Source organism: Sardina pilchardus, chromosome 6, assembly GCF_963854185.1.
Source record: "Sardina pilchardus chromosome 6, fSarPil1.1, whole genome shotgun sequence".
NCBI classification, from domain to species: domain Eukaryota; kingdom Metazoa; phylum Chordata; class Actinopteri; order Clupeiformes; family Clupeidae; genus Sardina; species Sardina pilchardus.
The window spans coordinates 28,272,567-28,287,698 of record NC_084999.1 but is presented as its reverse complement, the minus strand read 5'-3'; the positions used below and the strand labels follow the sequence as shown (position 1 = coordinate 28,287,698).

Below are 15,132 nucleotides of genomic sequence, written 5' to 3'. Positions count from 1 at the left end.
ACTGCAGAGGGCAGTGGAAATATTTAATTAAATTGAGCTTTCAGCCTGATGCTTAGGCTTATTGTTGCCATGTGGAAAGGCAAATACTTTTGGACAGTGACGATGTCACAGGTCTATACCAGTTGTAATACCCAAAGTAAAAAAATTCACAATTATAGCCGTCACAAGCCCTGATCCTGAAAATTAACTTTATTATTTTTACACTTGAACTGAAAATGTAATTTTCTGTGATACATGTCTCACACGAGTGCTCCTGATGCGGTAATGATCTCTTTTTTGTGAATTTGTGTGCAAAGTCTGCCAAGGCGACTGTCCATAAGGACTTTCCATCGATCCCCAACCATAGGAAAAATGAGGGCATGGGAAATAGCTGAGCACTGCTCTCCCCTACATCAGTGGCTGAAGTAGGCTACCCTTGAGCAAGGCACCTACTGTAACCCCTGTAGCAAGGCAGCTCATGCCCCAGGTTAGTGCTTCACCACTGTGTGTTTACTGTTTTTCACTAATTCATGGATTGTGATAAATGTATATACACTTTATAAGTTAGTTTCTAAAAACGATGCTGTGTGGACACAAGACTTATAACAATGAAAGAAAGCACCTTTCATTGTCGTGTGGACGGGCCTAAGACTGAAGCTCCTCTCCAGATATCAAAATCCTCAGAGAGAGTTCAAAGCTGATGTCAAACTATCTGTTCCTCTATACACCCTCCTAAAAGCTCTGGATGTTTACAAATATTGAAGAGGTCTATAGGCAAGTCCCTCCACTCGGCAGCCATCTTGGTAACGGGCAGTTATTGGGCAGCTATTTTCCTCTTCAAGTGAATGGGGGGGCAAACAGGAAGGGATGGGATATGCGTAGTCAAAGGCCATATTGGCATTACTAACTAACCCCATGCATCTCCCCATATAGAGGATTCTCTGAGTGCTCTGTGTCCTCATGAATAAGTCTCTGAACAATGCTATCTCCACAAGTCATAATCAGCCTTTCTTTAAGTCTCAGATAATTGTTAGGCCGAAAATATTACAGTTTTGGTGAGTAGTTCACTGTTCACGTTCATCGTTTTAAGTGCCAACATTTTGAAGAGGCCCAACTAACCTCAACAGGCATTATACTCTGAAATCACTCAATTTACAGAGTAGTCCAGTCCATTGTTTCCAATTCAGATGAGCAGGCCCAATATACAAATCACTCCATTTCTATACCAGATCATAGCTTTCTGTTCCCTGTAAATCTGCTCAGCCCATTTGACAGCATGTGACACACAAAACCACGCCCTTAGTACGCCGTTTATAGATGCTGAGGTGGAAAGATCTAACCACAAACCACCTCCTCTCCGAGAGATGCACTCGCGTCCTCCGTGTGTGTGTCAGGCTGACGCTGTTGTTCTGATGCCCGTCTGATCGTGGAAAGTACCGGTTGAAGTAGTAGTTGCAGTTGAAGTAAGGGTCTTCTCTTTTTCTTACAACAGTAGAGTTAGCCGATTACTTTGAGTGTGTTGTAATTCATAGTCTCAGATTTTAAAATCAAATGAATTTCCTTTAAAAAGAGTGATGATATCAGCAGAAAGACTTTAGAATTCATAATGAAGGGAGAAAAAGAAAAGATGCAGCCTTAAAAGTATTTTCTTCTGATGCTCATCGAGTTGCCTGAGTTCAGTTGTCCTTCGTCACATATCTTATGTGTTGTTGAAGGTGCTGTGGACAGTGGGATGAGGATCATCATCTTAGTGTTGACCTGCCTAGGGAAATGCTGCCTGTCGTCAAACAAAGGTGATATCTTAATTGCTGTCTGACAATCCGTATAATTGATTAATTAAGTAATTAATTAAATATGTTTGTTTTTTCTTTCAGTTCAGCAACATGTTTTATTGGGGAGTACAACAGCTATAAACTGTGGAAGTTTGAAAATAGATTTTACCGATGAAGTCAAGTGGTTCTTCAGTAAAGACCAGGACTCTAAACAATTGTTATATCGCATAAACAAACAAGGGCAAGTTCTTCTCCACTCACAGATGAAGGGCCCAAAAAGGACAGTTGCAAACAATAGGTCACTGATTATCAAAGACTTTAACGAAGAAGATGAAGGACTTTATACCTGTGAAGTAGGCCTATGCCAAGGCACGTCATCATGCGCCAGAGCCACATCTGAGTGGATTTTAGGTGAGATTTCCATGCTGGGAGCTCTGGCTTAACAGTTTCATTTTTACACATGGGGTGTTTTGTAAATGATAAAGAGAGAGTATTTTGTCTTGTTGTTCCTCTAACAGAAAAAAAGACTCCACCATCAAAGTGGTGGTATGCTATTAGAGGTCATGGCTATCAACATGAATGTCCAGGTGTGATCGGCAAGGCTGTTCAATGGACCTTTCAGCCATTGAAAGGGGAAATAAATAGACAATATTCTCAAAATTCCTCTCTTGTCTTTACCAACATTGAACACCATATGGCGGGAAATTACACGTGTTGGATTATATCAGAGAATGGACAAGAAGAGAGAGCTTTTTCATTGATACTTTGCATCGTCTCTGGTAAGATATGAAAAGAACAGTGACAATAAATATGAATGTGTTATGAGACATGCAATCAATAAATTCAACGTTATTATGCAAATCTGTACTATTAACACATAGGCACTTCCGATGAAAGGGAATCGCTGCAGAACTGCACTATTCTGTGTAGCAAACACAGTGATGCGGAGAAGTTAGATCCATTTGTTGTGGTCACTGACAGAGTGAATATCACTGTATACCACAAATCAAAGAGACCAGATGGACTGGTGGACTGCATTGTCACTTTTAAAGGTGGTGTGCATAAAAATGACACCATTCAATCAACTACTTCAGGTATGTATTCATTACATTTCTTATTATACATTATATTATATTGTATTGCATAAATATAGTGGGAGAACGACAACACAGTATCAAATAAAAAAACAAATATGCACATTGGATTGAACTAAAATGGAAATTAATCTACGTAATTTGTATAACTGTCCGGGGGCTGAGACTTCCTGTTCAGTTGAAGACTTTTGTGTTTGTATTTGCTGTATTTTGCTTTTCATAATGGGTTTGCAAACTCTACAGAGTACATAACAAATGCCCCTGGCATGGACATGGAAAATGAGACTCATTCAGAGAATGCAGGTAAAAATTATTATTTATGTTCCTCAAACTTGTATCAGGAGCGAACATCATAAAAAAGGAAGCAATGGAGACCATTAATTTTGATATGCCCTCTATAGGGTTAATCACATGTGAACATATTGAACTACATTTTCTAAATATATTTATTTGTATAGATTGAAGTGTATGGTATATATGTGTAAGTCTTTTTTTCCCCAAATGTTTTTTTTCCTTCTTTTTATCAGCACCGTTTTCTCCTGGCATTTCCCAAGCTGCAACGTCAGTAGGGATCAGCTTAACTGTCTGTTTAGTTTTGTGTTGTCTGGTTGCTGTGTCGGTTGCGTGTCTCAGAAGAAGAAGAGGTAAGAGAAAAAGAGGGCTTAATTATGTGATACACACAAAAACATATTTAAAACATATGCAAATACTCAAAATTGGGCCAAAAATATATCTTTGACACTTACAATGTATTTCAATATTTTTTTTCTGTATGGGATGGGGCATGACCCATTGGACGCATTTGTATTGCATAACATTATTCCATAAGAGAGTACTTGATTGATATAATTGATCGACTGACGTTTTGATTGATTGATTGATTAATTCACAGAATCCAGCATTGACTGTCTCAGAAATTGCCATTGTCATGGAGTTCGTCATCCAGATAACTCCAGATTAGAGGTAAGACATTCACAATGCTCCATTTAGATGTAGGGAGTACCACAGAGTATTGTGGATGCTGACCACTTTTAATACAAACATGTTCGACTTTCTATGACATGTGTGTGTGTTTTTTTTCTGTTTTAGGATGAAGTACTGTACATTTCAATGCCGTTTAGAAGATCTGATGGAAGTGTGTTGAGATCTGCAAATGAATGTGTGTACAGTGATATCAAAGTGCAAAATGCAAAATGACATATTGATTTTGTTTTCTATGATGATGCTGAATCCTGTGAAGTTTCATGCTTCGTGACTATTTATTGGAATAAATACAGATTGCTGCATTCACCACAAGAAACCTTTGTTCTGCAATGTTTATCAATGTTTATTTGCACATGTTCATGTACATCATGCTCAATATTTTTACTGTTGTTGAGGTCACTAGCATTAACAACCCCCAAAAAAACAACACAGCCAGGAGAATAAGATCATCTTCGTGCACTTCATCTCTCTCTTTATAGACAGACTTTGCAGTGTATAACCACATTATCAAAAGGTCACGCTAGGCACCTGAGATGGTTCAGAGACTTGGTTTCATTTCCTTTTTATGCCTGTGTATGTTTACTATGCATCAGACTGTTTAATGTTGCTATTTTATGTCTAATGCAACCGGCCATTATAACATATGCAGCTCATTTAACATTTAAAGAAATTAAATTAAATTAAATTAAAAAGTAATGTCTTCAACCCTTTCAGTCTCTGACTAGTAGTGTTATTATGATAATTTCATGCATTAAAATTCCCTTTCTATTAACTTTTCTTCTCTACTACATTTCTGAGTCCCCTAAAGGCTTAAGGTACGCCCTGTGAACAGATGTTTCCCAAAGTTGGCATCATTGCAGTTCACACGAAAGGCTCAGGAAACATTTACGTGTTGTGTCCATATGCAAACCCTCATGTGTGGTGGCACCCAACATTTTCCACTTATAATAAGTCATATTGAAAACTGCCAATGACTCAGGTGAAATATAATGAACACTTGGCAGTGGCAAGCATTTCCTGTCATATCTTCCTCAGTCATTTCTTTTTGACAAAGTAAATGTGTGTTTTATACTTTACCCACTGTATAGCACCAATGTGATCTCGCATACACCTCTCATCAGGCTCTTTAAACCCCACTCACACTGTGCGACTAGCAACAAAAGACCTTCTACTACTGGATTCAGTGATTACAGGCAAAATAACCACTGGTGACTGTTTTTGAGATGACAAGCAACAAGTGAATCACTGTGTATGTTAATGAAGCTTTAGGAATCAAACATCAGAAAGTCTTTCACAGGAAACAGTACTCATGGTGATATTTAAATGATATTTAAGATCAAGATGTCTGTCAGGCTTGAAGTGGATTGTGTGGCAATGTCAATAAAGCAAACAGCGTTGCAACCACAAAATGATTGCTCCCACTCAGTGGACAGAGAAGCAATCCATACAGTATCATTCATTAGAAACAAAACCAGAAACACAAGAAATAAAAAAGTAAACCACAAAGAAGAAACAGATAATTTACATGACGAGAAAAGAATGATTCTCAAGGGAACATATGGAGGGACGTCCTGTAAATGTGTCAGTGTGCGTGTGTGTGTGTGCGTGTGTGCGTATGTGTGTGTGTGGGTGTGTGGGTGTGTGTGTGTGTGTTGGGGGGGGGGGGGTTCTGATCAACCACCAACCACATACAGATGACACTTGTTTTTGATGTAAATGATTTCACACGCGCGCGCGCGCACACACACACACACACACACACACACACACACACACACTCAAACAAACAAACAATTACACACACACACATACATTTCGCGTAATTGTTGGTTTGTGTGTTAAGACTTAAACTATCTGTAACTCTTGTTATTTCAGACGCAAACTTCTGTAAGATCCACAGCTTATACATGTAAGTACATTAAAGCGGAAACACAAACCACAGAAGACACCCCCGACCCTGCAGCTAAAGTGCTGATGAGGTGCTTTATCTGGTACACAGGAAGACGTGTAAAGTTAAAGAGAGCATGAGAGTTATCTTGGCCTGATGCCCTGCTGAAAAGTTAGCTAACACAAATACAACCAAATATGAAACAATGTCACTACAAACCTATTTTTGGCAATAGTTGAGAAAACCTCCCAGGTAAGATATTTTGGGCTTAAGGAAGCGTCCTTCATACTCACAGATGGCCCTACAGATATATGGGTCTCAGGTCAGGATTTTTTTTCGCAGCTAAAGCAGCATCCTCTTCCCGTTTGTATAAGACCTATCATGGTATCCACCCGATGATAATAACCCAGTGTAATCTTCTATCCCTGTTAATGCACAACACTGAACACGGTGCACTGAGGAGCTGATGTACTAAGATATGTTCCTGCTGAGTCTCTTGGAGAGGACAGTGCAGATGTGGAGGAGAAGAGGAACACTGAATCTCTATAATGAGTTAACTTGAGTCATTTAGGTTTTTCATCTTGATGACAAAAAGGCAAAATTCCTCTGACCATCCCACAGACAACACCCTCTGTTGTATTTTTTGAGCTTCTGGATTGGATTGAATTTTCTCCATATTTGAATAGCCTACATAACATAAGACACTACAAACAGTCAGATTCAAATAAAATCCGAATTATGACAAAACTGGGGCTTTCTGTCACATGTGATTTTTTTTGCCTCACACTTCACACCCCTCACAATGTGTTAATATATTCATACCACCTCGTTCGAGGCGAGTGTCCTGGTGTAGGTCTCTCACCTCCTCAACAGGCTTTATTGTGACAACAGCATTTTGGCGTTGTTAGCACATCTGCAAGGCGATGCAAGTTTGCTTATTTACACAGAATGTCTCATGCGCAGATACAGTATGCGGCCTGTACAGAAGTTCTCTGGCCCGCTTCTCACATCACCATGACCAAATAGGGTCATGTTATAGCTATGGTTATGGTATTTAGCAGACGCTTTTGTCTAGAGCGACATTAAAATAACAACAATACAATAGTTACATTTAACAGTAAACATTACTAACAAAAAGTTTGTAAGACAGAACAGCAATAATAAACAACAATGTCAGCCAAAGAGCCTGAAAATAAATAAATAACTTTGCTGCTCCGCAGACTAGCAATCTCACCGGAGAGAAGGCCCTAACACTGCAGATGATAGACAGAGAAAGGCCAGCATATGCCCAGGGAACAGAACACAGTTGCATGTTCAGCATCATGGGTCTGGTGATAGCCTACCAAATGCAGATGGATACAAACCATAACCATAAAGAAACGCTAAATAAACTAAGTGCATGTTGAACAGATATGTCTTTAGACCTGAACAGTACCACAGGAACAGGGAGCACTGGGCAACTTATTCCACCAACAAGGAACCACTGAGGAAAAGAGTCTTGAATTTGACCTAGCGTTTAAGGCTGGTCGATACAACAGACGCTCATAAGAAGACCTCAGGGTAGTTGAGGATACGTCTTGATCATTGAGTTAAGATAGGGAGCAGATCCAGTCAATTCTCCAGCCAAAGTGTAGTAGTCAAAATACACCAGGTGAGCCAGTGGAGAGAACTACTGTAGCAAAGGAGTTACATGTGTCCTCTTTGGCTGATTGAAGACGAGGCGTGCAACAGCATTACCACCAACAATTGCACTATCACCACCATCAACATCAGCTGCAAAAATGCAAGAATAAGGGACAATCCGCAAGAGTCAAAGTTGTATGGGTGGGTTAACTCTATGTAATAGTTTACTGTGTAAGCGATGATTAGACCTAATAATTCTCATAGCCTATCATATTTAGGATACAGCCACTTTCTTTCAAACAACAAGGTTTGTGTTACCTCGGTTTGAAGTTATGGTTCAGTATTGAAATTCACACATTCAGCTGATGTGTAATTTGTAATACATATTTTTTTAGAGTTCTAGGCCTGTAGACATAGGTTATTGCTAATCTAAAATTTACTGACAATATTTTATGGGAATAGTATTTTGAAAAAGTGTCAAATGTTTTTTTTGCCGTTAGTTGACTAAATCGATGTGGTCTGCTACTTAATACCTGTTTGGGAACTCACATTTAAAACATGGTCCACAGGCAAAAAGGCCTACTGTTGACTTGATTTGGTAGGCCTACTCATACAGTATATTGAACCTAACGTCCAAACGGTTATAGGCTACGTGTAGCAGGCCTATTTTCACACCGCTACTCACTGAGTCTAGTCTTTTTTCAGCACCCTTTGGTTAAAAGACCAAAAGAGCATTGTAGACTATCTTAGGACCAATGCATAACACAAACCTATAGGCTACATCATAGATGCTTTTTAATTTACTTGTGATTGAGCTTATGAAGTCTAATAGCCTAGTTCAAGTAACAACATATCATGCAATTGATAGCCTACTGCAAGTCACCAGCTTAAAGGAGACATATGGAAACCATGACCATCCTATGTTGACCAGCTGAAGTTATGTATTCGAAAGAGTTTTGCAGGTCTAGATACCCAGCTTGTGATGGTAATCCAGATGGCTTTGCTTGTCGTACCACCTCAAGCTGGTCATTTTATCTGGTGTTGCTGGTCTTATGCCTACATTGCTGGTTTCCCTGACCATGCCAACTTATGTTCGTCATCAAAGCAGCATGACCATCTTACACCAGTCAGGCTTGGCAAGCTGGTCAGTGGTCACCAGCATGCCCATCTCACAGCTGTATCATATGACAGGCTGGTCACTCCAGCATGGCCAGCTTCCTCAGATGCCGGCATGTCCACCGGGTGGCACAACCAACTACACCAGCAAAGAGCTGGAGGAAAACCAGCAAAGACCAGCTAAAAGCAGCTACCATAAGCTGGTCTCTAGCTGGATTATTATAAATATAATATGGTTGCAATCATTTTGCATCACCAGCAGTTGTCTACAGTCTAACACTAAGCTCCTGACTGAGATCACAGCTGTTGCACAAGAATACTAGAGATGGGATGCAGTCTGCAGATGATTCCAATGTTCCAACCGGTTCCAACATGTGACTCTAGTGAACATGCGCACTTCGCGCAGTAGGTAAAAGAAGCGCCGAATACAACACAACAGCGTGACCAAGAGGATACGTGCCTGGATTATGTGAGTGGTCGTATCTTAAAAACAAGCCATTCCTGTCATTACGTCTGAATAGTTTCATGTAGATGTGGCACAGTAATGTACATTCATAGTAACTGAAATGTAAGGTATTACGACACATCGAGAGTAAGAGTTAGCCCCAAGCAAAATAGAGCCTGGCCTGTTTAACCACGGACTCTAGTAGCTGGGAGATCCGGGGATCCCACTGTCAAATCGGCAAGCTAAATGACATTTGATTTGGGGGCTAGCGTACTCCAGGAAATCTCTTAACAGGCTTGTTTTCTGTTAGCCTATTTAGATGTGAATGTCTCGTAGTTTTTTGTACACTTAATACCTTTGCTTCGAAATAGTTTCCGTCTTCATTCTCTGCGCATAGTTAAATTATGCGTAAAATAAATAATGCACTAAAGCTAGCAAGTTAGCGACAGATAATGTTAGATGGGGAAAATGCAACCCAGGTAGAATTAAGGCATTCTGATGGCATTTGCAGTTGTTTTTCTATTTTAATTAACGCTATCTTAATTTTCATTAGACTTCAAGTTCAACACATTTTCACGTTGAGGAGCAATGGAGGCACCGCCTGTGACTGTTATGCCCGTGACGGGCGGTGCGATCAACATGATGGAATACCTGCTGCAGGGTAAATATTGTCTCCCTACTTTCAAATGTTTAGTTTGCATTAAATTGCAATTATTTTGGAATTAAATTGCGTTATTCCAGCTTAAAGCCCAAGTATGAAACACTCTGAGTTTATAAAGCGCAGGCAATGTATCAAAACAGTATTCTGCCTGTAACCAGTGATGTTATCAGTATCGCTCTACATTTGGTTTAAAAGTATAATCCTTGCCTTGCCTGCCCTCTCGTGTTGCCCCACAGGTAGTGTTCTAGACCAGGCTCTGGACAGTCTGCTGCACAGGCTGCGCGGCTTGTGCGACAACATCGAGCCCGAGACGTTCGCCGACCACGAGCTGGTGTACTTGCTGAAGGGCCAGCAGGGCCAACCCTTCCTGCTCCGTGCCCGCCGGTCCCTCTCGCACCCGGCCGCCCCGTGGCACCTGCGCTACCTGGGCCAGCCCGAGGTGGGCGACAAGAGCCGGCACGCGCTGGTGCGCAACTGCGTGGACGTGGCCGCCTCGCACAGCCTGCCCGACTTCCTGAACGAGATGGGCTTCCGCATGGACCACGAGTTCGTGGCCAAGGGCCACGTGTTCCGCAAGGGCCCCATGAAGGTGGTGGTGAGCAAGCTGTCGCGCGTGCTGGTGCCCGGCAACACGGAGAACACGGAGCAGCTGTCGCTGTCGTCGCTGGTGGAGCTCAGCGTGCTGGCGCCCGCCGGGCAGGACACCGTGTCCGAGGACATGCGCTCCTTCGCCGAGCAGCTCAAGCCCCTGGTGCACCTGGAGAAGATCGACCCCAAGAAGCACACGTGAGGGAGGACTCGCGAGGCAGCGCGGTGAGCGTGGAAGCCCAGGAACTGGCTCTCTTGGGGACAGACTGTGACTCTCCTCCTGCTGTAAATGAGTGATGATGGGGGGGGGGGGGGGGGGTCTTTGGTCTTTGTTGGTTGTCTGGAACATGCCCCGGTTTAAGGACAGACTGATGGTTTCAGAGACAGCATAACCAGCATCGTCCACGGCACAGGGAGCCGTTGTACGGTTGCTCACTCTCTCACTCGGAACCTACTTGCGCACACACACACACACACGCACACACACACACACACACGCACACGCACAAAGTGTCCCAAATGACTGACTAATGTGTTTCCACTTTTTGACATATGATCATGACATTGAGTGGGACTATGTATGATATCAGAGACAAACTGACGTTTGGGTTGCCCTAAGCATAGTCAGGGTTAATAAATAATGATGCTCTTCATTCCATTGCTTCATTATTGCCTATTTGCTTAAAGACGTCATGCCATACATTTTTTATTTATTCGAAAACATTCCCTCAACTACAGATGCATTTTGTAGGTTTTTTTATATATATTTTTATGTCATGAAAAACCCTATGAGAAAAGAAAATAGATTTTGTTTTGATTTTTTAAATCTACGTACATAATTGGCTTTGCTCTGATTGGGCAACACCTTTCTGCATCATCCAGCTAGATTGTTAATTTCTATGGCTCCGTTTTATTGATTGGGATTGCTGTGGGAATCCATTGTCAACAGGGGAAGCCGGGTAGTAAATGAGAGCAGTTGTGATGTGATCATTGGCCCATGCTCCGTGGCCATTACTGGCAGGGAAGGGAACTGTCTAGAAATGTCTAGTCTGTCTATCGACATATCTGATGTTAAAGCCAACAAGAAAAAAGGTTTCCTTTGAAATTACCCCATTGGTAACTACAAGAAATGTTCTTAGCTCTAATACTTACTAGATATTAAGAGAGTATTTTCAAAAGATTCACGCTGTCAGATTAAACTGGTAGAGGCTGCGGTAGGAGATTAAGATTTGTGTTCACATGTTAGAAAATTGGAACATAATTGAACTTAATAGCCTATCAAATTCGACCCCTCTCATCTATGCTCCTGAAGCGATGTATTGATTGGCTGGAGACGCGGTGTTTTGTTTCCCCTTTACAGCGTACACAGTGTGTACAGTCACGGGAGTATTTTTGAGCCCACACACTGAACCTGCCGTTAGATGACCACGAGGAGCCATTCACTGAGTTTGAGTGTTCGGCCTGGGAAAGGGACACAATCATTTGTTTCAATCAAATTTACAAACAAGCGTTTGCAAGCAATACAAGCAATTCTGTGGATCATCATTGCCACACATGTATCAAGTCTGAAAAACAACACTATAGTTTGTCCAGGCCTTCTCCCTAAACACTACAGGCACATTATTGGCTGCAATAAAAAATGGGTAAAAGTAGACTGACTAAGACTAAATGACTTAAAGGGATAGTTCGGGTTTTAAGACACGAAGTTATATGGGTTCCCTGTCAGCAACGTTGTGGATCAGCACTGACTTACCCCGCAACAGCGTCCTGTGAGCCGAGATCCAGCCGGTTTTTGATGCTGAAGAAAGTAGTCCGGCAAGTTTCTGGGGTCACGAAAGTAAAGTGTTTTTCTTCTCAAAACCATATGCGTTCAAAAGAGTGATATATTTGCACCACAAAAACGTTGTCCAGGAAAATTTCAAACCTCGTTATCACTTACTTATTTTTCGCGATTCCTATCACTGCGCGCTACTGACAGCTGGACAACGTTTTTGTGGTGCAAATATATCACTCTGTTGAACGCATATGGTTTTGAGAAGAAAAACACTTTACTTTCGTGACCCCAGAAACTTGCCGGACTACTTTCTTCAGCATCAAAAACGATCAAAAACCGGCTGGATCTCGGCTCACAGGACGCTGTCGGGGGGTAAGTCAGTGCTGATGCACAACGTTGCTGACAGGGAACCCATATAACTTCGTGTCTTAAAACCCGAACTATCCCTTTAAGACCAGAGATGTAGAAGTCAGGATTCACAAAGTAAAAGTTCGGCCGTGTATTGGTTCTACCTGTGTGCTAAGAGTTGTGCGAATTAGAATCAGCTGGTCAAGAGTTGGAACACCTCTGCAACAATCTTGAGACTTCAGTCTTCAAGTGCATGTCACATTGGGGCAGCCGTGGTGTACTGGTTAGCGCATCGGGCTTGTAACCGGAGGGTTGCCGGTTCGATCCCCGACCAGTCCACCATGGCTGAAGTGCCCTTGAGCAAGGCACCTAACCCCTCACTGCTCCCCGAGCGCTGCTGGTTGGGCAGGCAGGTCACTGCTCTGGGTTGTGTGATTCACCTCACTGTGTGTTCACTGTGTGCTGTGTGTTCACTAATTCGGTTAAATTGGGTTAAATGCAGAGAACTGAATTTCCCTCACGGGATCAAAAAAGTATATATTCTATTCTATGTTGCTTTCTCCACTAGGAGGAGCTCTTACTCCTTTCTTTAGTGTAGTGTAGCCCATCTTCCTTGGGTCAAACACCCACAGTGCATACGTCTGTTCTATGTACGACGTGCACGCTCCGGTTGCCATGGCAATCATTAGGCGTAAGCTATGCTCAAGCCCCCCCCCCCTCCCCCACACCCCCCCTCTCATCTCCTCTCCTCTAATTACTCTTCTCAATTGCTTAATGGTACATATACCTGAGAATGCTCCCTTCTCTGCTCTCACCAACAAAAGAGCACAGCATTTCCCTCCATTCACCTCCCTCCCCTTTCTCTCTTTCTCTTTCTCTCTTGTCGTCTCCTGCTTGCGCTGCGGCGCTTCTGATTTCCTGCCTTTCATTAGTGCCATTTGGCCATTAGCTGCAGCGCCAGAGGCAGGCCTGCTGGAGAGGGCCATCAGTCCTGAGGTGGCGCACTCACCTCCTCTCCAGCTGCTCTGTCTTTCTCTTTCTCCCTCTCTCTTTCCCTCTCTCTCACATTCCCTCTCTCTTTCTCTCTCGCACATTCCCTCTCTTTCCCACTCTCTCTCTTCCCCTCTTTCTCTCTCTCTTCCTCCCTCTCTCACATTCCCTCTCTATTTCCTCTCTCTTTCTTTCTCTCTCTCTTCCTCCCTCACATGCTCTCTATCTCTCCCTCTCTGCATAATGTATGGAGCCATTTCTCTATGTGCGTGCCTCTGAGATGCGTGACCACTCATCTTAACAGGAGATGGAGATCATTAAATAGCTGACGGTATATGCTCTCTTGCATCTTGTGTGTGTCTGTGTAAGTGTGTGTGTCTGTGCGTGTGTGTGAGCGTGTTTGTGTGCAGATGGATGCTCAGAGCCATTGATTGTTGCAGTGATACACTTGGACTTGCTCGAGGCACATTGGTTACCTGAGATGTGGTGGTGAAGTGTGTGTGTGTGTGTTCATGTACATAAGACGGGTGGAGTGTGTGTGTGGCTGTCACACAGAATTCACCTGCCTGTGTGTCAGAGATGCTTCCGGAAGGTCACGCATGATGTGACGGGAGCGGAGGCGAGGAGGATTTCGTTTTCTGCTAGTGCCACCTGTCACCACTAGTCTACCTGTGGTGTCGTCAAGACCTACGACAAGACGTCTGTGCTTAATCAGACGAACGTTTGATTTCAGGCTTTCTCTCTCTCGCAGGTAGAGCTGATCTTTGACAGGTCAGGACCTTCCTCTCCTTTTTATTTTTCATAGATTATTTTTCAATCAGTTTTCAATGATTAGGATGTATGGTTAATGAGTAAAATAAAATAGAATAGAATAGAATATATACTTTTTTGATCCCGTGAGAGAAATTCAGTTCTCTGCTTATAACCCATTTATTGACCACACAGCACACAGTGAACACACAGTGAGGTGAATCACATAACCCAGAGCAGTGAGCTGCCTGCCCAACCAGCGGCGCTCGGGGAGCAGTGAGGGGTTAGGTGCCTTGCTCAAGGGCACTTCAGCCGTGGACTGGTCGGGGATCGAACTGGCAACCCTCAGGTTACAAGCCCGAAGCCCTAACCAGTAGGCCACGGCTGCCCCCCAAAATGCCCCCCAAAATGCCCCCCAAAATGCTCCCCAAAATGCTCCCCAAAATGCCCCCCAAAATGCCCCCAAAATGCCCCCTCCAGTAATGTACTGAAAGCAATATGTTACCATAGGTAAACGCCAGGCATGATTTATTTCATGTCCCATTGGGCTATTCCAAGACCAAGTACATGGTTTAGTGATAAAACTGAGTATCATAGCACAGAGAATACAGTAAATCACTTAACACAAGAGCCCTGTGGAGTTAAAGCACTTAATAGAAGCCCCTGTAGAGGGTTTCAGGAGGGTTTACTGCTCACTCTGAGTTTAACTAGATGTACCACAAAGCCATACAAATATGACTACTGCTCAGTCTTGCACATTCCCTCAACAAAAATAAATCACGCTCGTCAATCCGTACTCCAGCCCCTACTCTTGCGTTCGTTTGTGCGTGTGTGCATGTGTGTGTGTGTGGGTGTAATTTGTGAATTTTGAACCAATTATGTCTTCTGTTACAACGCATAGTTTTTGCCTTTTCATTTTTAACTAGGTGGCGCTATTTCTCAAATGAGCAGATATGGGATGGGTCGACATGGCCTTGGATGGAGACTATCATACTGAAATAATTCGGTCATCCTAGGCCCTACAGTTCTCAAGATATTCACAGACAACTGTTTCCAGCCATCTACAGGCCTATTGATGTACAGTCACATAGATTCATTATCGAAACTCAGCATGTATTCA

General features: G+C 42.7%; 2 protein-coding genes across 5 annotated transcripts; both read left to right on the top strand.

Annotated features, from left to right (window-relative positions):
• Window positions 1-1,332: 1,332 nt before the first annotated feature.
• LOC134083128 (uncharacterized) lies at window positions 1,333-4,526 on the top strand. 3 transcript variants are annotated; one of them, XM_062539291.1, is made up of 9 exons: window positions 1,333-1,442; window positions 1,695-1,772; window positions 1,854-2,162; window positions 2,270-2,530; window positions 2,633-2,845; window positions 3,089-3,148; window positions 3,373-3,489; window positions 3,738-3,808; window positions 3,935-4,526. In XM_062539291.1, exons 2-9 carry the CDS (start codon window positions 1,712-1,714, stop codon window positions 4,040-4,042), a joined length of 1,200 nt encoding a protein of 399 aa, XP_062395275.1. In that variant the 5' UTR covers window positions 1,333-1,442; window positions 1,695-1,711; the 3' UTR covers window positions 4,043-4,526. The 3 variants fall into 3 exon arrangements, with proteins under 3 accessions (XP_062395275.1, XP_062395276.1, XP_062395274.1); XM_062539292.1 differs by having other exon boundaries at window positions 1,695-2,162; XM_062539290.1 differs by having other exon boundaries at window positions 1,351-1,772.
• Window positions 4,527-8,839: 4,313 nt separating this feature from the next.
• On the top strand, window positions 8,840-10,821 carry med18 (mediator of RNA polymerase II transcription, subunit 18 homolog (yeast)). 2 transcript variants are annotated; one of them, XM_062539288.1, is made up of 3 exons: window positions 8,840-8,925; window positions 9,455-9,562; window positions 9,799-10,821. In XM_062539288.1, exons 2-3 carry the CDS (start codon window positions 9,490-9,492, stop codon window positions 10,350-10,352), a joined length of 627 nt encoding a protein of 208 aa, XP_062395272.1. In that variant the 5' UTR covers window positions 8,840-8,925; window positions 9,455-9,489; the 3' UTR covers window positions 10,353-10,821. The 2 variants fall into 2 exon arrangements, with proteins under 2 accessions (XP_062395272.1, XP_062395273.1); XM_062539289.1 differs by having other exon boundaries at window positions 8,866-8,925; window positions 9,463-9,562.
• The last annotated feature ends 4,311 nt before the right edge of the window (window positions 10,822-15,132 follow it).

What these genes read in the sequence shown, in the direction of transcription:
- med18 (XM_062539288.1), top strand. Translation starts at nt 9,490, where the DNA reads ATGGAGGCACCGCCTGTGACTGTTATGCCCGTGACGGGCGGTGCGATC. An exon ending in GATGGAATACCTGCTGCAGG is followed by an intron (nt 9,563 to 9,798) that starts GTAAATATTGTC and finishes GTTGCCCCACAG; the next exon opens with GTAGTGTTCTAGACCAGGCT.
- LOC134083128 (XM_062539290.1), top strand. Translation starts at nt 1,634, where the DNA reads ATGCTCATCGAGTTGCCTGAGTTCAGTTGTCCTTCGTCACATATCTTA. An exon ending in GACTCATTCAGAGAATGCAG is followed by an intron (nt 3,149 to 3,372) that starts GTAAAAATTATT and finishes TCTTTTTATCAG; the next exon opens with CACCGTTTTCTCCTGGCATT. An exon ending in GTGTCTCAGAAGAAGAAGAG is followed by an intron (nt 3,490 to 3,737) that starts GTAAGAGAAAAA and finishes ATTAATTCACAG; the next exon opens with AATCCAGCATTGACTGTCTC.